Genomic DNA, 24,453 nt, shown 5'->3' on the forward strand with positions numbered 1-24,453 from the left:
CGCGGTGCCTCCCCGCCTCCCTACCTGCCTGAGTGTGGGACGCGGTGGCTCGCAGCCTGCCAGGGTGTTGGCAGCACTGCCTCCCCGCCCGCCCTAGTGCAGGGCGCACGGACGCGCTCTGCCTGCCAGGGACGCACGGCGGCTGGACGTCGGCAGGCCCTGGTTGGCTCCTCCCGCCCGCACCTGTTTCTGCGGCTGCCCCTAAAAACCCGACCGCGGCTGCCGCCTCGCGGGGGTCGAGCGAGAGGGAAGGGGGGAACTCTCGGGCCGCCCGTACTGGGCATGCTCAGAGAGCCTGGCGCAGTTTTCAGCGGCTGTGTATGCAGCTCGGGAGCAGAGCCGTGACCGCGAGCTGGCCCCGCTGACAGACGCCGCACCTCCCCGGGTAGGCCCCACCGCGCCTCGACTGGCCGTGGGCGTCTCCCCAGCCGGGCCCCGCCGCCCTCCGGTCCGCCCGCCCGCACCGCCCCCGGCCCGCCCCAGCCCGGCCGGCCGCGCTCTGGCGCCCTGCTCCGGGAAGATGGCTGCCGTCCGCCGGGCCCGCAGTCACTGCCGCTGCCTGGTGCGTTTCTCCGACCGAGAACTCTGCTAAGCCAGGCGGGCCGGAGGAGAAAGAAGAGACCGAGTCGCGACACCGCGCCCCTGGCAGGAAGAGGGGCCGGGCCCGCCCGACGCGGGGAGTCAGACCCCCGCCGACACCGCGGCAGCCGCCGCCGCAGCCGAAGCCAGCATGGTAATGGGGCCCGAGCGCGGCGGGGAGTCGTAGGGGGGGGGGGGGGGAACCCGCGCCGGGGGGGGGGTAGGGAAGGGAAACCCCTGCCCCCCCTTCCCCCCCCCCCCCCCCCCCCAGACCGGCTCAGGCTGATGGGAGGGGGACCCAGCTCCCAGTCCAGCGTCTGGCCGGTCCTAGGAGCTTACTCAATGCTTGTTGACTTAACGGAAGTGAAAAAAAGTGGGCTGGCTCCCTCCCACCCTCTCCTAGTCTTGTCAGTCCACAAGCATTCTAGGAAGGAATGAGACAAACATTTATTAAGCTCATACTATGTGCTGGGCTCTTTACAACTCATCTGATCCTCGCAAACAACCCTGCGAGGTAGGTGCTGCTGTTGTCCTCTTTTTACAGATGAGAAAACTGAGGCAGACCGGTTAAACGAACTTGCCCAGAGTCATGCCGCTAGCTAGTAAGGGTCTGAAGCTGGATATTTGCACCGGGATTTGAGTTCTTGCCACAGCCCTCCCTCTTCACTGCCCTGGCAACCTGTGGATTCCCATCACTCCCTTCCCTCACCCCCTCCAGGCAGTAAATAGTTATACCTATCCTGAAAATTCCAGAGGCTGCATTTTTTTGTTGAGGAACATTCAGCCTCCCTCCCCACCAAACCCCCAAAAGACAGGTTGGGTAGGAATCACCTAATTAAAGTGAGCCCATGGGAAAATTTTAGAAAGAAACTTCAGAGATCACAGCATTTGCTACTTTGGTCTTCTCTGGGAAGCCAGGTGAAATTTTCAGTTCTCTTTCTAGTTCATGGACATATTCTGCCTTTTTTTTTTTTTTGGTGTCGAGAATTTCAGGGAGGACAGGGCAGAGGAGCCCTGGGAACAGCAGGACCTAGGGCTGTGGGTGGGAAGGCCTTTTGGATAGGTTGTTCTGGTTGATAGCCTTACTTGCTGAGTTTTGGCAAAGGCTTCTGATGGGCAAGAAAGAACCCAGGCTACTGGCATGGGCTGTGTCCTTCCAGGTGGACCACTTTGTAATTATGCTTCAAGAGCCTGATGGCTGGGGATCTGTCTGGTACTGTTGCATACTTGGACTTGGAGCTTCCCATCTATATAGTCAGCTTTCATAGAATCATAGGATTCAGAGCAGAAAGGGAACCTGGAGATCTATAACAGCTATTCTTAAACTTTTCTGAGTCATGTTCCCTTTAGAGACCCCATTCTCAGAATAATATTTACATATGCATAAAACAAAGTGCGTAGAATTACAAAGGAAACCAATTATGTTGAAATAATTATTGAAGTGTTTTTTAAAAACAAGATTTTGGACCCTAGGTTAGGAACTCCTGAACCTATCCCTTCATTTTGTAGATGAGGAAACTGAGGGGCCAGAGATGGGAAATATATCTCTTTTGTACCAAATAAATTGCCAATTTAAGTAGTTAAATGTATAGTTTTAGCGACCAATGAATGGTCCCAAACTAAGTGGTTCAATTGCTGATAAATAGCTCTTGCCAACTTTTGCTCTCTTTTTTCTATTTCTTTTAATAGTGCAAGGAAAAATATTCTGACTTGCTGTAAATGAATAAGGGGGCTCCATTAACATGCTATAATTGTAAATTATTCCTGTAATTTTCCCCCCATATTATTATAAATTATTTAAATTAGTTTGGGGATAGTGGGGAAAGTATTAGATTGGAAAGTTTTCAAAGCAGAATGCTTTTCTAAAGTTTTATCTTTTAGAGAAGGATGATGGGAGAATAGTAGTATTCAAAAGAAAGAATATGAAAGTTAAATACTGTACTGTCACAAGATACCATCCCAAGGCTTTGGATCCCTTGAGTGTACCAGTATCTTGTTCCACCTACCATTTTGTACTTCATTTAGGGATTATGGGGGAGGATGTTGAAGGGTATGGAAGATAAAGGAATGGGAATTGGAGAGGATAAATGGCTATTAAAACTTCCACCAGTCTTGATGATGGTGCAGGAGGTATTCAGGTCAGGTTTAAAGTGTCTCTTTGGGCCTTTTGAAAGTAAACTTTTCATAGACCCTTCTTGACCTTAATTTGAATGTCCTAGTGAAGTTGGGTACAAGCGTCTGATGAAAACTTGCTAGCATCTCTTTTCTCCCTATCCCACACTTATTATTTCTTTCTTTGAAAACTGAAAAACTAAACTTGCTTCTAAACTTGGGATTTGATTCCTAGAACCAAAGCAAATTTGTTGAGCGCTGATTTGTTTTTAACTCCATAACATTTACTATTGATCAAACACTGTTCCCTTCCTCACAATTACTTTTCTGAAAACTCCTTAAAGGCTTAGCTCAAGACTTAAATGTTTACTATGTTAGTGAAAGGCTAGTTAGAGTCTGGCCACTGAAGATAAGAGAGAAAGGAAGACGTTTTCTATAGTTACTTATTTGCAAAGTAGTGCAGCAGGTTGAGATTACTGCACCTTACAAAAAACTAGTGAAAATATGACTAATGCAAAATTATTTTCTTTGAATTTTTTAAGCCATTATAAAGGAAACTCAAATACAACTAAAATTTAGTACCATAACCTTACTGTTTTTAGAACATTACTTTAAACTTCAGTTGTGTATTTATTCCTGGTGACCATAAGAGGAAGATACAAGGCAATTTCTTTGGTTGCCACAGTTTTTATGTGACTGACCACATTCAGTGTTGAGCAAATTCCTTTCCTATTTCTATAGTAACTAACAGCTTAACTTGTGGATAAGCTCATAAGAGCTCAGTTTTATTGGTAGTTGTAGAAGAAAAGACAGGGAAATATATCCTTATCTGATGTGGAGGGGAAAACTTTTTTGGGGTTTTTCTGTATTATTCACTAAAGCAACACATAAATACTAGTTATTCTTTTTAGAATTATTACTGATAATAGCAGTCTGGCTATACCCTACATTATGCACATCTAATATAGGAAAAACTGGATTAAAAAAAAACAAGTGGTAGGTAATATTAACAAATTGTCACCTTACATAATAATTTACTATAGCCCTACTAAAGAATTAATTTGCCTAATACATTTGAAAAATAATCCACTTGGTAGTAATTAGAATCACACATGTTTTTAGGAATATACCCTTATGGAAAATAAGCAATCTGGGTAATACCATGTTTCCCCGATAATAAGACACTTATTATTAGTTTTTTTTGGACAGAAAAACACCAGAGGGCTTATTTTCAGGGGAGGGCTTATTTTAATGAACATTGACAGAAATTTTAATAAACAGGTAAAGGTGAACAAAAAAGTGTACCTTCATTTAATAAGCAAATCACTGGGGAAGAACAGGATGATGCGCTCACTGCTGCAGCTCTGATTGGATGCAGCTCGGAGCCGTGCGTTTCACTGGGGGGGGAGGGGGGACGGTGCATACAGAGGGTACCGTAATGTAGCAGGGGATCACCTTCACTACAGTAGCAATCTCAATAGGGCTTATTTTCGGGGGAGGGCTTATTTTAGAGGAATCTTACACAGTAAGGGGAGGGCTTATTTTCGGGATAGGTCTTATCGGGGAAACATGGTAATTCATGTAGTGATTTAAAGTTTTAAAAGATGTTTTATTTCAACAATTTTATGTAACAGGCAGTTTTAATATTCCCGTTTTATAGTTGCAGAAGCTTAAGGCTTTGGGAGGTTATAACACCCACGGGCAAGCACCTAATACACTTGAGAGCCAGGATATAAACATAGGTGTCCTTACTCTCCGAGTTCATCTGTCTTTCAGCTACGCCACATTACCAAATACTTGAATGAAATATTCTAATTTACTGACTCTCAAACCAAAGAAAATAAAACAGAAAAATACCCTACTTAATGAATCTGGTCAACCTGGAACTTCACCTTTTTTTTTTTAAATATACTGAGAACAAAACTGATATGTACTATTTTCTGAGTAAAATTCCTTGGGGTAACTCATGGAAAATTTGTCCAGAAGTCAGGAACTACTTCATTTTCATGAAACTACTAGTAATTTAAGAAAAAAAATATTTTTAGGGCTTAGTACGTCCTAGACACTAACTCTTTGAGTCCTTTTTCTACTTCAGCTGGACTTAAAACCTTGTATTCTGATCACCTGCTATTGTAACTTGTACAATATACTATAAAGTACTCCTTGCCAGGTATGCGTTAATGAGCCAAATAAAACAAACCAACTAAAGACATTTATGTAAAAACAGAAACTTTCTCAAAATAAAAAAAGTTGGTAGTATGTAATGAAGGAACAGGTTTCCCGTTTCTTATTAGCTGGTGTTCTTTGACTATACATTTCTCTTTTTATCCAAATCCTTTGGAAAGTACCGAAACTGAAAGGGGAGTTAAAACAAGGTTACAAAACCAGATTATAATTAAATACAATGTAATATTCACTTTTCATAGCAGTTTCTAGGTAGGAAATCCCTTGGCCACTAGAAAGCCTCAGATGGGAAGTCGTGGGAGAGAGGTGAAAATCAAAACAGTACTTGTTAATAACATAGTTAAATGTATGGTGGTAGAGAAGGTAGAAACCATTGATGAAGATGAGATTGTGGAATTATTGGTGATGCATTAATTCTCAGAATCCTTATTTCTTATGAACACAATCTAATTTAATAACAAGTATTAATTAAGCACTTTCTCTGTGTCAGGCACTGTTCCAGTGCTATTGATACAGAGACACAAATCAGGCAATTCCCAAGTCAAAGTCCTCAGGGACCTTCCATTCTATTGGGATAAACTGCATATATGTTTATAGGATCAGGGATAGGATATGGACCTGTGATTTAATTGAAATGGGACCTCAGGTTCGGAAGCTCCCTCAGGGGACACCTTATCTACAATTTCTAGGCATAGAGGATTGCCTGTAGCTTGAAAGGTTGTGACTTGCCTGGAGTCACATGGTAGAGGTGGGACTGAAACCCATTTTTTCTTGCCTTTGATGCCATGCTAGTTTGGGACATATATACATACGTGCAGAAGAAATGTAAGGTAATGGGGGGCTACAAGGAAGAGGCAGTAGCAACAGCTGGTAAGATCAGGAAGGTCTTCATGTAGGAGGTGGTGAGTGAGCTGAACTCTGAAGGAAAGTCAAGATTCAGAATATAACATGTGTGGAAGAGCAGAAAGACCAGTTTGACTGTAACAGAGAATGTGAAAGGGAGAAATGTATAGTAATTCTGGAAAAACAGTAATGATAATAATTATAATAGTTAACATTTGTATAGAAGTTTAAGGTTTGCAAAGTAGTTTTACCTAATTTATTGCCCAGTTTGAAGATAGGTTGGAATCCAGTTCTGAAGACCTTTAAATGCTAGCTGACTTTGAACAGAAAGTGACATGTTGACTATGAAAATGAGTATATTGCTACAGTTGGACTGGCATTGTTTTTGGTGAAATTATTTTCAACAAGTCTGTCCTAGACACGTTAAGACCAGACTCTTAATTTTAAATACCTATGTTTTCCTCTCAGGCAGAAGCTGAAGAAGATGATTGTCGCTCTGATTCCAAAAGAGCTGAAGATGATGAAAATACAAGTCCTGAAGAAGCTAACCTGCAGGTATGTCATTTGTTGGTTCCATGAAACAAAATTGAGTACGTACTGTCACATGCTAAGAACTGAGCAGTTAAAAAGATGATTAAGACACGGAATGTCAAGGAATTTGTAATTCTATTACTGTGCCTTTTTACATTGGACATTTAGTTTTTGTTTCATTGTCTTTGGAAATAAAGAACCACAGTTGGAAGAAACTTTGAGATGATCAGTTCCAGCTTCTTGATTTTTATAGGTGACCAGTTTGAGCCTTCCAGAAATAATAGGAAATGGCGAATCATAAGTCTGAAAACCTGGTACTCACATTTACAATGCAATTTCCTTTTTTTTTTTAATTGCATCATAGTTTGTATTTTGGATTTTTTTTTCCTCTGTGGAAGTAAGAATCACCATAGTGTAGATTTATGTGTACTTTGAAAAACTTTAAACCAGGAGAAATTTTGATCATCCCAAAGAATTTTCACCAGTGCTTTTGTGTCAGAGATATTGATTGATGTATATGAATATCAGTAGACTTCCATTGAGTAATTCTTATTCTGTAAGTTATTTTTACAAATCTTAACTAAAATTTTGGCTTATCTATAACACAATTTCTTTGGAGTATTGTACTTGTTTCTTTTGGACCCTTACCCATGTACTAATTTATGTACTTTATTTCAAGTCGTTTGAAATTGAAAATTCTAAAGTAGATTTGTTATATATATATTTTATTGGTGAAATAAATTTTGTAATTTGGCAGACATAGTTATTGCCTTCTGGTCTTGTAATATTAGGTTTAAAAAATAGACATAGGTGTTACAGATCTATTTAAAATATTACTGTTTCAAAGTTGTGCTGCTCACTTTTTTAAAAATCTAAAATTATTTAATGGTGAATTTAAATGCTTTTTTAAGGCACAACTCCAGATGTTTCGAGCTCAGTGGATGTTTGAACTTGCTCCTGGTGTAGGTTCCAGTGGTTTAGAAACTCGATCATCCAGAGGATCAACAAGAGGGCCATTAGGGAAGGCCACAGATACCAAAGGAAAACAAGACCAGGCAAAAGAAGAAAAGGTAGGGTCCATGGGCCTTCTCTGTTTCAAGATCCTGACTGTTTAGACTACTAATGGATAGTCACTTGTTTTCTCTCAGCATTTGGGGAATAGGGGGATATTTAACTATACAAGCCTTGCCTTCCTTGGAGTAAATGATTTTTTTTCAGTAAATGTGAATTTGGAAAGATCTTGTTGACCACAGTAGTCAGTTTGTATTAGTTTGTAACTTCTTCCAAGTCAGAATAATTTGATAGTTTATCAGATTATCTATTATTATCTATTATTATCATTATTATCTATCAGATTAGCCAACTTTACCAAACTGAATGATTGGTACCAACATTGTATCCTTTGTTGGGCTCCTTTGCCTTTCTATGACTGTAGATGGCACTACTTTGTATTTGTTTTTCATCTTCAGGTCCTGTTTTGGGTATCAACTATGTACCTAGGATATCTCTTGGTCTTGCCAGTATACAGTATCCCAGAAGTCTTAGTGCCTTTTTAAAACTTTAATAGCTTAAAAAAAATACGCTAAGACTTTTGAAATACCTTGTATCAAGGTCTAGTGAGCTAGTGAACTCAGGTACATCAGTATCTATTTGAAAAGAAAGAATTCACTTGTCCAAATATTAACTTGTTTTACAAGAATATATATTACGCTTCTTTCTTGTGAGGAAGCCAAAAGATAAAGTAGAGCAAGTTTAGTGTAATTTCTTTTCCTCTTTTGCTCTGTTATTATATCCCTGTGAGGTGTCATTTTGAAAATCTTCAGCTAGAAATTAGTTCCTGTTCTTTCAGATGAAGCAGCTGGGTATGTTGCAATGGATAGAGCACAAGACTTAGAGTTAGGAAGCCCTGAGTTCCAAGCAGCCTCAGACATTTACTAGCTATGTGACCCTGGTCAAGTCATATAACCTCTGCCTCAGTTTCCCCATCTGTTAGATGGCAGTGATAATAATAGCACCTACTTCACAATGGTTTTTAAAATTTATTTATTTACTTTTAGTTTACAACATTCTGTTCCTCAATCCCTTGAGTTTCAAATTTTCTCCTGCTCCTTCTTCCCCTTCCCCCCATGGCAGCATGCCTTCAAATGTTGGATCTACAAATACCTTCACATTAAACATTAGTCAAGTTGTAAAGAAGGATTATAACCAAAGGAGTGAACAATGAGAAAGAAGAAATAAAACAAAACAAAAGAGAGCAAGTAGTTTGCTTCAATCTGCATTCAGACTCTGCAGTGCTTTCTCTGGATGTGGATAGCCCTTTCCATCATGAGTCTTTTGGAGTTGTCTTATAACCTTGCATTGCTGAGAGGACTGCAGTCTATCAAAGATAGTCGTCACACATATGGTGTGTCTTAATTGTATACAAAGTTCTTTTGGTTCAGCTCTCCTCACTCAGCATCAGTTTATATAAGTCTCTCCAGGTTATCATGAAGTCTGTCTACTCTTCATTTCTTGTAGCACAATCTACTTCACAATGTTGTTGTAAGCTCAAATAGCTAAAGTATATATAAAATGCTTTACAAACCATAAAACAATAATAGCTAATAATACTAGCTGTTATTATTATAAAAGAAGCAGACATGTCTTGTCTCATTATAATAATTTTCCATTTATATGAATTCTGACCTGTATATTCAAATAAATTTCCCTTAATATGTAACTAGACTTTAAATAATCTGTCAAGGCCATGCTGAATGAAAATTTATGTTTTTGACTTTGTAGTATTTTTTTTAATTAAATGTTTATATGTTTTTACAGGCTAGAGAACTGTTCCTAAAAGCAGTGGAAGAAGAGCAAAATGGAGCTCTCTATGAAGGTAAAATGCCCTGTCTAGACTAATACCATTTAAATACATAATTAGAACATTTCTCACTAGCAACTTTTTATTGTTCAGCGATTTTTGTCACAAGAATAAATTTGATGAGATACAAAGGGGACAGGATTTGAAGTCAGGAACATTTGGATTCAAGTCATATTTCTGACACATGGCCACAGACTTTGTGACCATAGACAAAGCCATTAACCTCTTAATGCTTTATAAAGCTCTCTAGGACTCTTAAGTTGCAGATAAATTGCTGATTTACATTGGAGGAAGGAGTTTCTGCACTAGAAGTCTCCTTTCCAGTGAAACCTCAAGTCTAGACCTTCTTTCCTATTTACCACTTTTATTTATTTATTCATTCATTAATTCATTCATTTATTTATTTAGGCCTTTTGGAGGGCAATTGGTGTTAAGTAACTTGCCCAAGGTACACGGCTAGTTTTTTTGTGTGGGTGTTAAGTGTCTGAGGCCAGAACGGAACTTGGGTCCTCCTGGCTCCGAGGCTGGCACTTTACTCACTGTGCCACCTAGCCACCCCCTACCACTTATATTTAAAAAGTCTGTTTTTGTGTTTTTATTGATATTGTCGATAAAAGTGTTGGTGCCAGAACAAACCAGTACCAGAACCATAAAGTTTTGGAACCAGTGAGGATTTAATGAAGAAACAAAAGGACAAGGCTTATAGAGGTCTCAGGCAGGGAATAGACTGGGGATGGGGCACCTCTTGATTAGATGGGGTTTGCTACTTGGGCCTTGAAGATGGGATTGGGGGATGTTTTTTTTTATTACCTGTGACAAAGAATAAAAAAGAAAGGTGGGAGGGAAACTAGTTCATTAAAACTAACCAATACACTAGCCCAGTCTAACAGTAAATGTAGTGTTCTACACCCTTGTCTCCCACATTTGATCATTGTAATTTTTCAGTGTCTAGTTTTGGTTTTGTGCTTTCCATTTACATTGTTGGAGTCATTATATACATATATTTCCTAGTTTTGCTTCTCTTTACGTTGGTTCTCTGTGTTCTTCATATTCATTGCTTCCTATGGTACAATTATCTCACAGTACAATAATCCACACTGTATTCATGTAACTCAATTTGTTTAGTTATTCTCCAGTTGATGGGCATGTACTTTGTTTGCTATTCTTTGCTACCATAAAAAGTACTGCTAGACATATTTTGGTGTATGTGGAGCCTTTTTTTTGTTTTTTGTCTGGGGCCTCCTTGTGCTATATACCTAGCAGTGGAATCTCTTGAGTTAAGGGATAACTGATTTCAGCCTTTTCCTTTATATAATTCCAAATCCATTTCAGAATGGTTGGACCAGTTCACAGCTTTAGCAACAGTGTCACTGGACTGGTCTTTCCCCACCTCCTCCAGAATTGATTGTTCCTATCTTTTGTCATCCTTTCTAGTTTGCTGGTGAAGTAAAATATCAGGGTTATTTTGATTTGTATTTCTCTTAGTATTGGTGACTTGAAGCATTCATTTATATCTATATGGCTGTTAATTGTTTGCAGTTCTTTTAGAAATAATTTTTGTTTATATCCTTTGACTACTTGTCTATTGAGAAAAAGAAAATCCCATTTTCTTCTTTTTTCTTTTTTTTTTGCCTTTTGGAGGGCAATAGGGGTTAAATAACTTGCCAAGGTTACATGGCTATTTTTTGTATGTGGGTGTTAAGTGTCTGAGGCCAGAACCGAAGAAAAGCAGTGTCTTCAGTGCATGATAGTGATTCAATATGTGCGTCGTAGATCCATCATTTCTGAAGGATAGTAAATGCTTTTTGATTGACACAAACTGAAATTGTGACACACATCAAACCTAGTGTTCATTTTCACAATAAAGTATTGATTAAAAATTCCTGAATAAAGGATTTAAAACATATCCACAGTATCTAAGGAAGTAATGCAGTTATTTAAGACCAAGAGCCATACCCTGATACACAGATAAGTGGTGAAAAGATACAGTTTTCAAAAGAGGTGCAAACTGTCAACAGCCATATAAAAGCTGTCTCTAAATCCCCAATGATAAGAGGCAAATTTTAAAAACTCTGGGGTTTTACATACATCTATGATATGGCAAAGTTTTTTTTTTTTTATTAAAAAAAACAGCTAAGCAGTCAAAGTTAGGGGGTCTGTTTAAATCCCACATTGCTGGAATTGTGAATTGGTTTGCCTGTTTTGCAAAACAAGTTGGAATCATGTGATAAATATAACTAAATTGTACCTTTGAGCTAGTGATCCCACTACTAGGCATTTACCCCTGGGAGGTCAGACATAAAATGCTAATATTTACCAAAATATTCATAGAAGTATTTAAAATAATTATTAAAGCCTTTTTTTGTTTTTGCACCAGTCATTTCCCAGCCTCCAGACTGAACCTTTTCATGTAGCAAAGAAGAACTTTTAACAAGCATTTATTAAGGGCTTTGTGACGGGTATTGTGCTAAGAGTCAAGGATAACCACCTCCTGCCCAGCCCCCCCCCCAAAAAAAAAAGAAAAACAAAACAAAGTGAAGTTAAGGAGCTCAAATTCCAGTGGGGGAGGTAACATGCAAACAACTATGTACCTGCAAAATGAATACAGTGTAAACAAGAGGTTAGAGCAAAGGCATCAGCAGTGGAAAAGACCAGGAAGGGCCTCTTGGATAAGGTGGGATTTGAGCAGAGTGTAGAAGGAAGCCAGGAGAACCCAGAGGCAAAGGTAAGGACATAGCATTCTAGACATAGGGGTCTGCCAGTACAAAGACATAGAGTTAGGAGTGTTGTGGGGGAGGAACAGCAAGAAGGCCAGAGTAGCTAGATCGTAGAATTCATGGAGGGTTGTAAAAGTGAAGAAGACTGAAAAGGTAGGAAGAGGTCAGGTTATGAAGAGATGTAAAAGCCAACTCTAGGTTTTTTATGTTTGATCCTGGAGGTACTAATGAAGCCACTGGAGTTTCTGGAGGAAGTGGAAAAAGGAGTGAAATGGTCAGGTTTGAGCTTTAGGAAGATTACTTGGGCATCTGAGAGGAGGGCCTGGAGTTCAAGGAGATCTGAGGCAGGAGGATCAACCAGGAGGCCTTTGTAGTAGACTAGGCATAAGGTAAAGAGGGCTTGGCCCAGGGCAATGGTTGTATGAGTGGAAAGGGTACATAGGAGTGATATTATGGCCATAGAAATGATAAGACTTGGCAACAGATTGGATATATGGGATGTACAAATGAGCAGAGGATGGTATCAAGGTCTTATATGGTGACCACATCTGACAAAGGACAATGATCTGCCCTAAGAGTTCCCCACCTTTCTGCCAGAAGGAGGGAATTATGTTCCAGTATCTGCTCTCCAGGACCATCTTTCAGTCACTCAAGGTTCATCTTCCTTTTAGTGATCTTTTCATTTACACTGTTGTAATCATTATATAAATTGTTCTTTTAGTTTTCTTACTTTATTTCATTCTGCATGGGAATATTTTTCTATGTTTCTCTAAATTACTTATATTCTTAATTTCTTATCTCATAGTAATATTCTGTTAAATTTGTGTATCGTAATTTTTTCGTCTGTTGCCCATTTGATGGATACCCATATTATTTCCAGTTCTTTGCTGTCACAAAATGCTGATATGAATATTTTTGTATTTATTGGACCTTTCTTTTTGTCTCTTAGTTCCTTGGAGGGAGCACTTGGGGCTCATTGAGTCAGAGGGGATGAATAGTTAGTTCATTTTTCATGCACAATTCAAAATTTATAATCCAGAAATCATTGAGCCAATTCACAGTTCTGCCAGTAGTGGATTAATACACTACCTATCTTGATACATCACTGACTGTTCCCTTTCTTGTCATTTTTGTCAATTTGCAGGTCATGAGATACAACCTGAGAGTTTTTTTAATATGTGTTCCTCTCACAGTTAGTAATTCTAGACTATGTTTTCACATGGTCATTTATGGTTTGCATGAATCTTAATTTGAAAACTAGTCTTACACTTTCAGAGAACTGGAAACAAAGTAGGCTTGAGACTGGTTATGGAATGACAGAGCACACTAGTTTGTCAATGTATTGGTATATTATTGGGCAGTAAGAATTGATGAATTTCAGGAATTCAGAGAAATATAGAAAGATGTGCATGAACTGATGCAGAAAAATAAACAGAACCATAAAGAACAATATACAAAATAACCATAATAATTCAAATCAAAAGAACACTAAAAAAGAAGCCAGATTCTGAGTAATTATAATGAGTGATCTTGACCTTAGAGAAGAGACAACAAGAAATAGATCATAGTGTGGTAGATGGAGCACTGGATTTGAAGTTCATTAGACTTGGATTTGAATCCTGCTTCAGAACTTTGGTAGCTAATGGGGCCCCGCCAGTTCATTTAACATGTATGAGCCTCAGTTTCCTCAGCTATAAAATGATGGAGTTGGACTTGATGGCCTCTAAATTCTCTTCCAGTTCTAAATGTGTGATCCCTTAGTAGCTGTGTGACCCTAGGTAAGTGTCATTGTAACCTCTCTGAGTCTCGGTTTCCTGATCTATAAAATGAAGGGTTGGATTTGATGACTTACAGGGTTAGCCTGGGTCTTCCAACCCTAAATCTGTGGTTCTGTGATTTCCTTTCTTATGACAGAGAGGTGGGAGATTAAAGGGGCAGAATGTTACATTAACTGGTAGAATTGTCATTGTGTCAGTTGTGGAAGAAAGTCAGCACTCTGTATTTCATTTTTAAAAAATAAATTTTTATTGATATCACACATTTTTATATATCACCAGAATTTCTCCTGCTGTCCCTTCTCTTCTGCCTCCAAGAGAGCTATTCAATATTACAACATTTTTTAAAGTGCGGGAAATGAAGAGGAAAAAGAGAAAAAAAAATCAATAAAACTAATTTATGCTTTGAAAGAGCCCAAAAATGTATGCAATATGCTATACCCATGTACTTCTGTACCTCTGCAAAGGAGTGGCCTGGGGGAAGGGGTATTGTGAGGATCAAATGAAATAATAGGTATTGAGCACTTTGGAAACCTTAAAGCTAAATAAATGCCAGTTATCATTGTTACTGTTGTTATTAACTTAATAATCATTAAATCACCAGGTCTCCAGTCTGGTGATGACTTCATTCCTTGAACATTTTATTACATTCCTACTGAGCTCAAGCAGTGTTTATAGAACAATGCAGAGCTTCCATAGTTATCTCTTGTTGGATTGGTTTTTTTATTACAAAGGAAGGGTCAGTTCTAATGTTGAACAAAATTAAATGTTTAACAATCTGACTGGGAGTGGGATTTTATATACATATGCTTTAAAATTTAATCGGTATCATTAATATTTTCTTAAGTCTAGACAATAAGCACAGTAAATCAAGCCCTAATTTGTAGCATTGCTGATTCCTAAGGTATAAATGATCATACTGGAAATTTAACAGGGTTCCAGGACACCTGCTAGTCAAGAGTGTCTTCCCATATTTCTTCTCTGGAGTTATACTTATATTTTGTAATTTTGCAACTGTATTCTGGTACTATATCCTCTTCCTTTCCTCAGCATTCCCTCCCCCCTAACTGATTGTCTTTTATTTATAGCATTCATTCTGAATTTTTATAGCACAGCTGAGATCTTAGTATCATTAGCTTCCACGGTTATTTTTCGTCAGGTAGTTTTTCTCTGTTATAAGGGATGGTTTGATTCTAAGGGGTGAGCTATATTCAGAAAGGACAATATAAAAACAAAAGGAATTAGTGAAATGTATCTTTAAATTTCAAAGAAATTTTTTTTTTTTAAGCAATCGGGGTTAAGTAACTTGCTCAAGGTTACACGGCCAGTTATTTCTGGGTGTGGTGCTGAGTGCCTGAGCCCGGGATTAGATCTCCAGGTGATCTCAACGCTGGAGCTGGTGCTCTTACTCTCTGTGCTACCTGGCCGCCCCTTGAAAGAATTTTTTTAAAAATTGCAAATAGACTACTAGGATGAGTAGAGGAAAGATATACTTTTATAAGGGATAGTTACAAAAATATGTATGTTGACATGTAGAGTATAGAGTAGTTTCCTTGAACTCATCCCATACTATTGCTTTTGAAAAGGTTTAGATGAGGAGAACATTCCAGGCATGGGGGAGAACAGCTAGTGAAAGTGCTTGGAGTAAGAAGATGGAACATCTTATTTGATGATATGAGGAACAAGCAGGCCAATGTCACTGGATTACTGGAGTACATGGGAGGGTGTAAACTTAAGAGGACTAGAAAGGGGAAAGAGGAATAGGTTGTGAAGAACTTTGAAGACCAAGTAGAGGATTTTCTCTTTCATCCTAGAGGTAATAGGGAGTCATTGGAGTTTATTGAGTAGGAGTGAGACTTGTGCTTTAGGAAAATCATTTAGACAGCTGAATAGAAGATGGATTGGAGAGAGAGACTAGAAGCAGACAGACCCACCAGCAGACTGAGTAGTGGATGTGTGAGGAGGACCTGACCCAAGTGGTCGCACATACCAGAGGAGAAGAGAGAAGGGGGCTTATGCAAGGGATGTAACAGAGGTGAAATCAGCAAGCTATGGCAACAGATTAGATATGGGACCTGACAAGGGTATATATTTTTAAAATGCACTGAATAATTAGGAAAGAAGATTAAGTAATTTTTAAAAGCTTTTCAGGCTTCTATTACTACTACTCCAGCATCAGTCAGGTGGTGGTTCCTTTAACTCCTTGCTTGTAATGGTAAGAAAAAGTACATTCTCTTTAGATAATTCTTAGCTGGCAGTAGTACTGTCCCTCTGTTGATTATTTCCTATTTATCCAGTATATAACTTGTTTGTATATTTCTTGTCTGCATATTCTTCCTCATTAGATGTTGAGCTCCACAGACTGTCTTTTTGTCTTTCTTTTTATTTCCAGGCTTAGCCCAGTGCCTGGCACAGAGTAGGCACTTAGTAAATGTTAGTTGACTATGACTGAGAAACTCCCCAAAATTGTGGAATGGGGAAATATATACAGGGGAAATTAGTGAAAATGGATTTCAAATCAAACAGATGTTTACTGGGCATTTTCTTTGCATATGTCCATTGTGCTAGATGTATATGGGGACTGGGTATAAAATACTTTTGGTATCTGCTCCCAAATAATTTGCAATCTAGTAAGGAGGAACAAATGTTGTAAGTATTTCAATAAGTATTACTATAAGTAAATACTTTTAAGTTAGACTTTGCATGATTTACCAGCTTTAGTGAGAAAAGGACATATATTTATTAACTAGATACCTTTCTAGTAATCTTGATTACTGTGAACTGCCAGTAATACAAAGGTAAATCATTCAGAAAACGGTATTTTTGGTGTGCTTAAAGAAAATCACCAAATTAAGCCACCATTAAGAAGGAACCTATGACAAAATGTGTTTAATTTCATTTTATTTCTTTTAGCCATCAAGTTTTATCGTAGGGCTATGCAGCTTGTACCTGATATAGAGTTCAAGATTACTTACACCCGGGCTCCAGATGGTGATGGTGTTGGAAATAGCTAGTGAGTATATAATTAGATCTACTCCATGGCAAAAGACTGATAAACTTAAGCATTTTTGTCCAGTTGACAAAATATATAATAATAGAATGGTGATAATTATGTAGTTTCAACCAAATTATATTTAGACCAACAACATTTTAGAAATATTTAAAGAATGAACATTTGGTAGTACAACATTGAAATAAAAATTCTAAACAGATCATTTTATTTTTCCCAAAATGGGTGATTGAGAAAGATTTTTTATTAAAAGCAAATTATTAAAAAGGATTAAACTGGATGACTTTTTAAGTCCCTTTATTTTAAATAGTACTTAATTTAGCTAAGGAAAGACTTGAGTATAATCAAACAGCCTTTTAAAACAATAATTTAAGCAAATACCTCCAATTCATATTCTTCATTCTACCTAGAATGCCCTTACTCCTGGCTCTATTTGTTCAATTCCTTCCATCCTTCCAAGACCCAGTTCAGGTGCCATTCTTGCCCTACTATGTTCTTTGATCCCTCCATCCAGAAGTAAACTTCTTTTTTGAACTCCCAGTAGCATTTTATATTTTCACACTCTATCTTGTATCATAGTTGTGTATGTCTTATCTTTCTTACTAATGTTTAAGCTCCTAGAGGGCAGAGACTATGTCTTATTCTTCTTTTACTTCCCTATAACATGTGGCACAGTATCTTTCATACCTAGTAGATACTCAATAATTTTTTAAATTAAATTTTATGTTTATTTTTAGTTTACATCATTCATTTCCACAAGATTTTGAGTTACAAATTTTCTCCCCGTCTTTCCCCTACCCACCACCCCAAAACAGCGATCCCACTGTATACCCCCTCCCCCAATCTGTTCTCTCCTATATCCTCCCTCATTCCACCTCTGACTTTACATTAGGGCAAGATGGATCTCTATACCCCAGTGCCTGTATATCTTATTTCCAACTTGCATGTAAAAAAATAATAATGACAATTTTTTTTAAACATTTGATTTTAAAACTTTTGATTCTAGATTCTTTCCCTTCCTCCCTCGTCACCCGCCCTTACTGGGAAGATAAGAAATTCAATATAGGTTGTACATGTGTAGCTATGCAAAACATTTCCATAATGGATATATTGTGAAAGATTGACTATATTTCCCTCCATCCTATCCTGCCCCCCACTTGTTCTATTCTCTACTTTGACCCTGTCTCTTTTCAAAAGTATGTGCTTCTAACTTCCCTCCTTCCCAACCTTCCCTCCCCTCCATCATCCTCCCTCTCATCCCCTTCCCCTCTACTCTCCTGTTGGGTGAGATACCCTATTTAGTGTATATGTCATTCCCTCCCTAAGCCAAATTCAATGACAGTAAGGTTGTCCCATTCCCTTTTGCCTTCCTGTTCTTCCCCTCAATTGTAACAGTTTTCCCTTACCTCTTCTATATGGGATAATTTACCCCATTCTGTCTCTCCCCATCTCCTCTCATTATATTCCTCTCTCACCTCTCAATTTCACCTTTTAAGTAATCATCTCTTCCTATTAAATTGATCCTATGTCCTCTGTCTATGTATACCTGTACACATATATAGACACACATATATATATTCATATAACTATATACTCTCCTATATACACACATGTGTGTATGTACACACACACATACATACATACATTTCTATTCCCTTCAACTATTCTCATACTGAGAAAAGTTTTATCAGTTACAATTATCGTTTCTCCATGTAGGAATGTTAATAGTTCAACTTTGATAAGTTCCTTATGATTTCTTTTCCCTGTTTACCTTCTCATGTTTCTCTTGCTTCTTGTATCTAATGTCAAATTTTCTATTCAACTCTGGTTTTTTCAGCAAGAATGCTTGAAAGTCCTTTATTCCACTGAATGACCATATTTTCCCCTGAAAGATGATACTCAGTTTTGCTGGGTAGGTGACTCTTGGTTTTAATCCCAGCTCCTTTGTCCTCTGGAATATCATATTCCAAACCCTTCAATCCCTCAATGTAGAAGGTGCCAGATACTGTGTTATCCTGATTGTGTTTCCACAATATTAAAATTGTTTTTCCTGGCTACTTGTAATATTTTCTCCTTGATCTGGGAACTCCAGAACCTGACTATAATATTCCTAGGAGTTTTCTTTTTGGGATCTTTTTTAGGAGGTGATCGGTGGATTCTTTCAACCTCTATTTTGCCCTCTAGTTCTAAAACATCAGGGCAATTTTCTTTCAGAATTTCTTGAAGGATGATTTCTAGGTTCTTTTTTAATCGTGGCTTTCAGGTAGTCCAATAATTTTTAAATTATCTCTCCTGGATCTATTTTGCAGGTCAGTGGCTTTTCCAATGAAATATTTCATGTTGTCTTCTACCTTTTCATTTGTTTGAATCTGTTTAAAAGTATCTTGATTTCTCATAAAGTCACTAATTTCCATTTGCTCCAGTCTAATTCTGAAGGAATTATTCTTTTCAGTGAGCTTTTGAGATTCTTTTTCCATCTGGCAAATTTGGCTTTTTAAGGCATTCTTCTCCTCATTGGCTTTTTGAGCCTTTTTTGCCATTTGAGTTAGTCTATTTTTTAAGGTGTTATTTTCTTCAGGTTAACTCTCTTTTCATGATTTTCTTGCATCGTTCTCATTCTGCTTCCTCTTAACTCTAATGTGTTAAAAAAAATTAAACAAAAATATTAAATTGTGGAGCTTAAAATGAGAAGTGAATATCAAACTCTAGATTTTAATCAGTGGAATATTTTTCTGTTTGGGCAGTATATTACTACTACTGAGTCAGACATGGAACAGTGAGTTTAATTAAAAGGTACTTTCATTTGGCTTCTTGGTAAATCTGGAAAGCAAACCTGTAAAATGAAGGGATCAAACTACATATATTTATACTACTTTAACTTTAGAGCTATGATCCTATAATCTACCCCCTCTATTCCACCCCACTTCCACCTCAGTACATAACTGAAGAGAAGGAAAGACACTACTACTAAAGTTTTATCTTTTGAGTTGCCACAAGCTCTTTATACTTTTAGAAACATTTTCCAATATAAATACTAAAGTTTCCAGAACCTATCTTAAATACAAAGTTTTAGAAAAACTGTATTAAAAGGAATTCACACAATTTGGTGTTTTTTTATTTTGCTTATATTGCTTTATAGCAAATCAAACTATTTACCAATTTGTGCTTTTAACAGTACAGTGTCCAGCAGTGGTGTCAAACTCAAATAGAAATCCCGAGGGCCATATATTAACTTAGAAAACCACAAATTAACGTTATTTGTGTTGTATTTTTATTTATTTTGTTAAATGTTTTCCAATTACATTTTAATCTTGTTCCCCAATGAATTTGACACTTCTAGTGTCAAATACACTCACAACTTTTCTCAGATGTGAGTGGGGTTAGTTCTCTAACAGTAACTTTTAGTAGCTTTTTAAAAAATTCATATAGGGATATCTGCATCACATTACTTGTTGAAGAGATTTTTGTTAAATATAATATAGAAATATTCTTCCTTTTAAAATAAACTTTTTTTTCTTTTTAAAGCAATTGGGGTTAAGTAACTTGCTCAAGGTTACACAGCCAGTTATTTCTGGATGTGGTGCTAAGTATCTGAGCCCAGATTCTATCCCAGGTCATCCCAACTCTGGGGCCAGTGCTCTTACTCACTGCGCCACCTGGCCGCCCCTTAAAATAATAAACTTTTAATGCTATGAGAAGTATTTAAGAATTGATCTCTTTTCTTAAGGAGTTGATGAGTTCCTTGCTTTTTCCTATAATTTTTTTTTCAGAAAATAGCACTTAAGTTTGCATAATAATATTTCATATTTATGTAGTACTTAAAGTTTGTAAAATGCTTTCCTTACAACAACCCTTTAAGGTTAGTGGTGCGATTATTATTATCTTTATTTTGTAGTTGGGATTCCTAAACTTAACTTGACCTTCTTGGGCAAAAAGCCCTTCTTGGCTCTCTAATTCTTAGCTTCTTCTGAACCTTTTGTTAAGTCTTTTTATCTTCATAGCTAACTACATTTGGGAAAGAAGGACGATGTTGAAAATTCATCTCTTTCCCAAAGCTCTTAACTGCAAGGTTGTTTGCACTGGTAGATGACTTAAAAGCCCTGCTTAAATTTTCTAATTGACTCTCTTCCTTTACTGAAGGCAGATGAAATTAGGACATATCTGTTGGGAAACTATTAGAAAGTGAACTGCCACCTGTGTATTACATCTGCTCTATTAGATTTCAATTTTCTTTCAAGAAGGACTTGATACATGAACCACTTCAACTGCATGATTTTAAAACTTTTGGCCTTTGAAGTTACCTTTTGTGCTTAGCTCTTGAAACCTGTGTACTACTTAAAAATAAAACTAAACTCTTCATTAAATCCTGAATATGCTTACAAAACACTCCCAAGCCTCTTGGAATCAAAATGAGCGTTGTTAAGCTTTTTTTCTAAAAGCCAGGTATGAAACTGCAAAGTCATTTCTTTGTGAATCAGGAGAAATCTATCACACCGTTGCCTTTCTTATAATGGGAGAACTCAGAAAAGACAGTTTTCAATATATAGGTATATAGATTGAAGTATTTACTTCATTTGTTTCTCCCCTTTCCTCTTTCCCCCTCAGCATGGAAGATAATGACGATGATAGCAAAATGGCCGATTTATTGTCCTACTTCCAGCAGCAGCTCACTTTTCAGGAATCTGTGCTCAAACTTTGTCAGCCTGAGCTTGACACCAGTCAGACTCACATTTCAGGTGTGAAATCTTGGATGCTATAACTTGACAAGAAATACTTTTTACTTAAGATGCATTGTAAGTGTAGTAAGCTTATCAAATCTTCGAATATTTTTACCAACCATATCTCAGTTGTTATGGACTGCAGTGTAGAAAGAAATCTAATTGCTTGATATGTCTTTTGACAATTAAAATTTAAAAATTTTGACACAGTGTATTAGTGACATTTCTGGTTTTGGGAGTGGGGGAGGGAGAATGTAAATTTGATAAGTTAGGTGTTTGAGTCAAGATTGTATATTATAATGGAGCTAGGAGACTTTGAAGAGATTCAAGGACCTTATATGCCAGCAAATATGTACAGGAATTTGGGGATAGTATAAATGATTAAAAATGCTTATACTTTATTTTCTTGAAGCAAATCTGTTAAATTAACCTTGGGAGTTTACAGACCCAAAAGAAAATTGGGATTTTCAAGCAAGTGCAAAAGATTTAATAGGATAATATTTTGTTGCTATCAAAAGCAATATGTATTAGACATGGACACAGGTCTGTAATATTTATTCTTGTTTAGACAACTCCCTGTATCTACTATGCTGTCAGGCATTACAAGATAACTTAAGGGGCATAGAGGTGGGGGAAATGCCTTGGGTAGTATTTGAAGCTACCTGCTTTTTTTAGTGGAGCCTTATTTTAGTTCCAAACTTTAAACAAAAAGTTGTTTCCTCCTTGAAGCAGATTGGAGTAATGAATCATCTTGCTCAGAAATGTGAATTAGGTGAAGTCAAATATAACCAATTTGCTAGACATAGAGAATATAATTTATCTATTTTTGGTTAAATAGAAAACACTGATTCATTGGTTTTATATAAAAACAGGAATGAGATAGTCATAATGGGAAAAATAGGAAAAAAATTTTTTTTAACATGATGGTCTTTCTAATGATTATATTTTGTTTGCAGTTTTGCCAATGGAAGTCCTAATGTATATTTTCCGGTGGGTGGTTTCTAGTGATTTGGATCTTCGGTCATTAGAACAGTTGTCTCTGGTTTGCAGAGGATTCTATATTTGTGCCAGGTATTAACTTTTTGAAACATTTAACTCAGTAACCAAATCACATATGTTGAGTGAAGGCTGCATCCATTATTAGTTGTATAATTTGATAAAGGGATATACTCAAAATCCTTAGTGTGGTATAGTTGAAGGAGCACTGGATTTGGCATTGGAAAACCTGGATTTGAATACTGAATCTATGTAAACCTATGTGACTTTGAGCAAGTCTAGGCCTTAGTTTCATCATCTGTAAAGTAGGATTGGATTACATAATGTCAAAGACTTCTTCTAGTTACAAATCTTATGAACTCCATGTTAACAATGTTCCAAATAAAGTTATAGTACAGTTTTCTGGTGGGATTTGTGTAACCTAATTATTCAGTAAGATAAATGTAACTTCATCTGTTTTCATGTAGAATAGTATGCTACTTTTAGTGGGTAGTTTGCATGCCAGACAAACTAATTTGAGAAATCTTATTTATACCATTAATTTTTATCACTTGGTATACTTTTTTCTTTGTCTCAGATGATACATATCAATTAATTTCGTAAATCTTTGATCAATAGTGGTTTACTTTTAGATCAGAGCAAATCACTAACTCTGTGTATGTATGTGGGGGAGAGATTAAATTTATTTTATTAACTGTTAATGGTTTTAATATTTTGCTGCCTGCTTGTGTCAAGCAAATGGGTGTTTTGACAAATGAAATTGGAAGAAATGTTCAGGGGTCAGTTTGGGTTTTTTTTTAGAATCTTATGTTTTTAATCTGTTTTAAAATTTGTATCAATTTCTTCATTTTACCATTGAATCTGAAATAACTCCCTATTTTATTGGATTTCCATGGCATAATTTAACCAGCATTAAGCACTCACTATGTTGCCACTTAATTTTTGAAGAACTTAGCACTCTTGTATTCCTTTAATTTTTTCTTATAGTTAGAGAACAACATTGTAGGGGTGGTATTAGAAAGGAGAAATTTTAATTAGAACAGATTTTTATGTGTTATCTCACTATGTAAAAGTAGTTAAAGCATAGTCCTTAGAAAAATATAATGGCTAAATAAAACTATGAAAGGAGTTTCAAAAATTAACATTGTTAGTTGTTGACTTCCATAGTTGCACACTGTCATTTCAGTCAAAAGGCAGTAAATTTAAAGTTAGGTAAGGACTTATTTAATCCCTTTGCACCACTATAACTGATATATTTCTCTATGTCTCCAAGTAGTAGGACTTATTCCATTCAGTATAATGAAGTTGGACATGTGCTCTAATTACCTAGGGACCCTGAAATCTGGCGCTTAGCCTGCTTGAAAGTTTGGGGCAGAAGTTGTATTAAACTTGTTCCTTACACCTCCTGGAGAGAGATGTTTTTAGAACGGCCCCGTGTTCGGTTTGATGGTAAGTTAAACTTTTAGAAGTCAGGAAGTATGGAAAAGTAGCATGAACCTTTATTAAATACCATGTATTTTTATTTGCTGAAATGGAATTGTAACAATCAGCATACCTAGTAGAAAATGTTTAGAGGAGAAAAGTGGGGCTAGAGGGACACACATAGATTTCTCACCTTATACACAATTATGGTTTTTAAAGTATTTTTCTTTTTATGACGTTGCTTTTAAGAATCTGTTCCTTTTTCATAGGAGTTTATATCAGCAAAACAACATACATACGTCAAGGCGAACAATCACTTGATGGTTTCTATCGGGCTTGGCACCAAGTGGAATATTACAGGTACAACTGTAGTAAACTGAGTGAGTGAAAAATTATATCTATCCAAGTATGATTCAGATAGGAAAATTGTACTTGTCCATTGCAAATTGGTTTGGATTTTTTTTCTCCTTAGTTATTTGCTCAGACACCATGTGGCATTCATACACAAAATGTCCCTGCTGCCTTTATTATTATTATTGTTCACAGAAGCAATACTCTAAGCACTTTAATTAGAAGTGATAGTTCAGATTCTCTAGTTACATCAAAAAGTGACATTTTGAACATTTCTCCTTGTTTACCTATTCAGTATATGGATATAAACTTACCAGAATCTCTTTTACCTTTATTGTACTTGTTTACCATCACC

At 37.1% G+C, this 24,453-nt stretch overlaps 1 protein-coding gene across 2 annotated transcripts in view; it reads left to right on the top strand.

Annotated features, from left to right (window-relative positions):
* The first annotated feature begins 553 nt into the window (after positions 1 to 553).
* The window catches only part of FBXO9 (F-box protein 9), a 30,669-nt gene continuing 6,769 nt past the window's right edge, over positions 554 to 24,453 (top strand). Inside the window, exons 1-9 of one of the 2 annotated variants that reach the window (XR_011164958.1) lie at positions 554 to 733; positions 6,187 to 6,273; positions 7,161 to 7,319; positions 9,067 to 9,124; positions 16,515 to 16,614; positions 21,217 to 21,347; positions 22,286 to 22,400; positions 23,656 to 23,774; positions 24,017 to 24,107. Coding sequence is in view for 1 of the 2 variants with exons in the window: in XM_069070619.1 (XP_068926720.1) it covers positions 731 to 733; positions 6,187 to 6,273; positions 7,161 to 7,319; positions 9,067 to 9,124; positions 16,515 to 16,614; positions 21,217 to 21,347; positions 22,286 to 22,400; positions 23,656 to 23,774; positions 24,017 to 24,107 (863 nt within the window). In the remaining variant the exon portion in view is untranslated. The remainder of the gene's footprint in view (positions 734 to 6,186; positions 6,274 to 7,160; positions 7,320 to 9,066; positions 9,125 to 16,514; positions 16,615 to 21,216; positions 21,348 to 22,285; positions 22,401 to 23,655; positions 23,775 to 24,016; positions 24,108 to 24,453) is intronic. The other variant, XM_069070619.1, reaches the window with a different exon arrangement.

This window comes from Petaurus breviceps, unplaced genomic scaffold (genome assembly GCF_028583685.1).
Source record: "Petaurus breviceps papuanus isolate PSGF00001 unplaced genomic scaffold, PetGlider_PUasm1.0 90822, whole genome shotgun sequence".
NCBI lineage: Eukaryota > Metazoa > Chordata > Mammalia > Diprotodontia > Petauridae > Petaurus > Petaurus breviceps.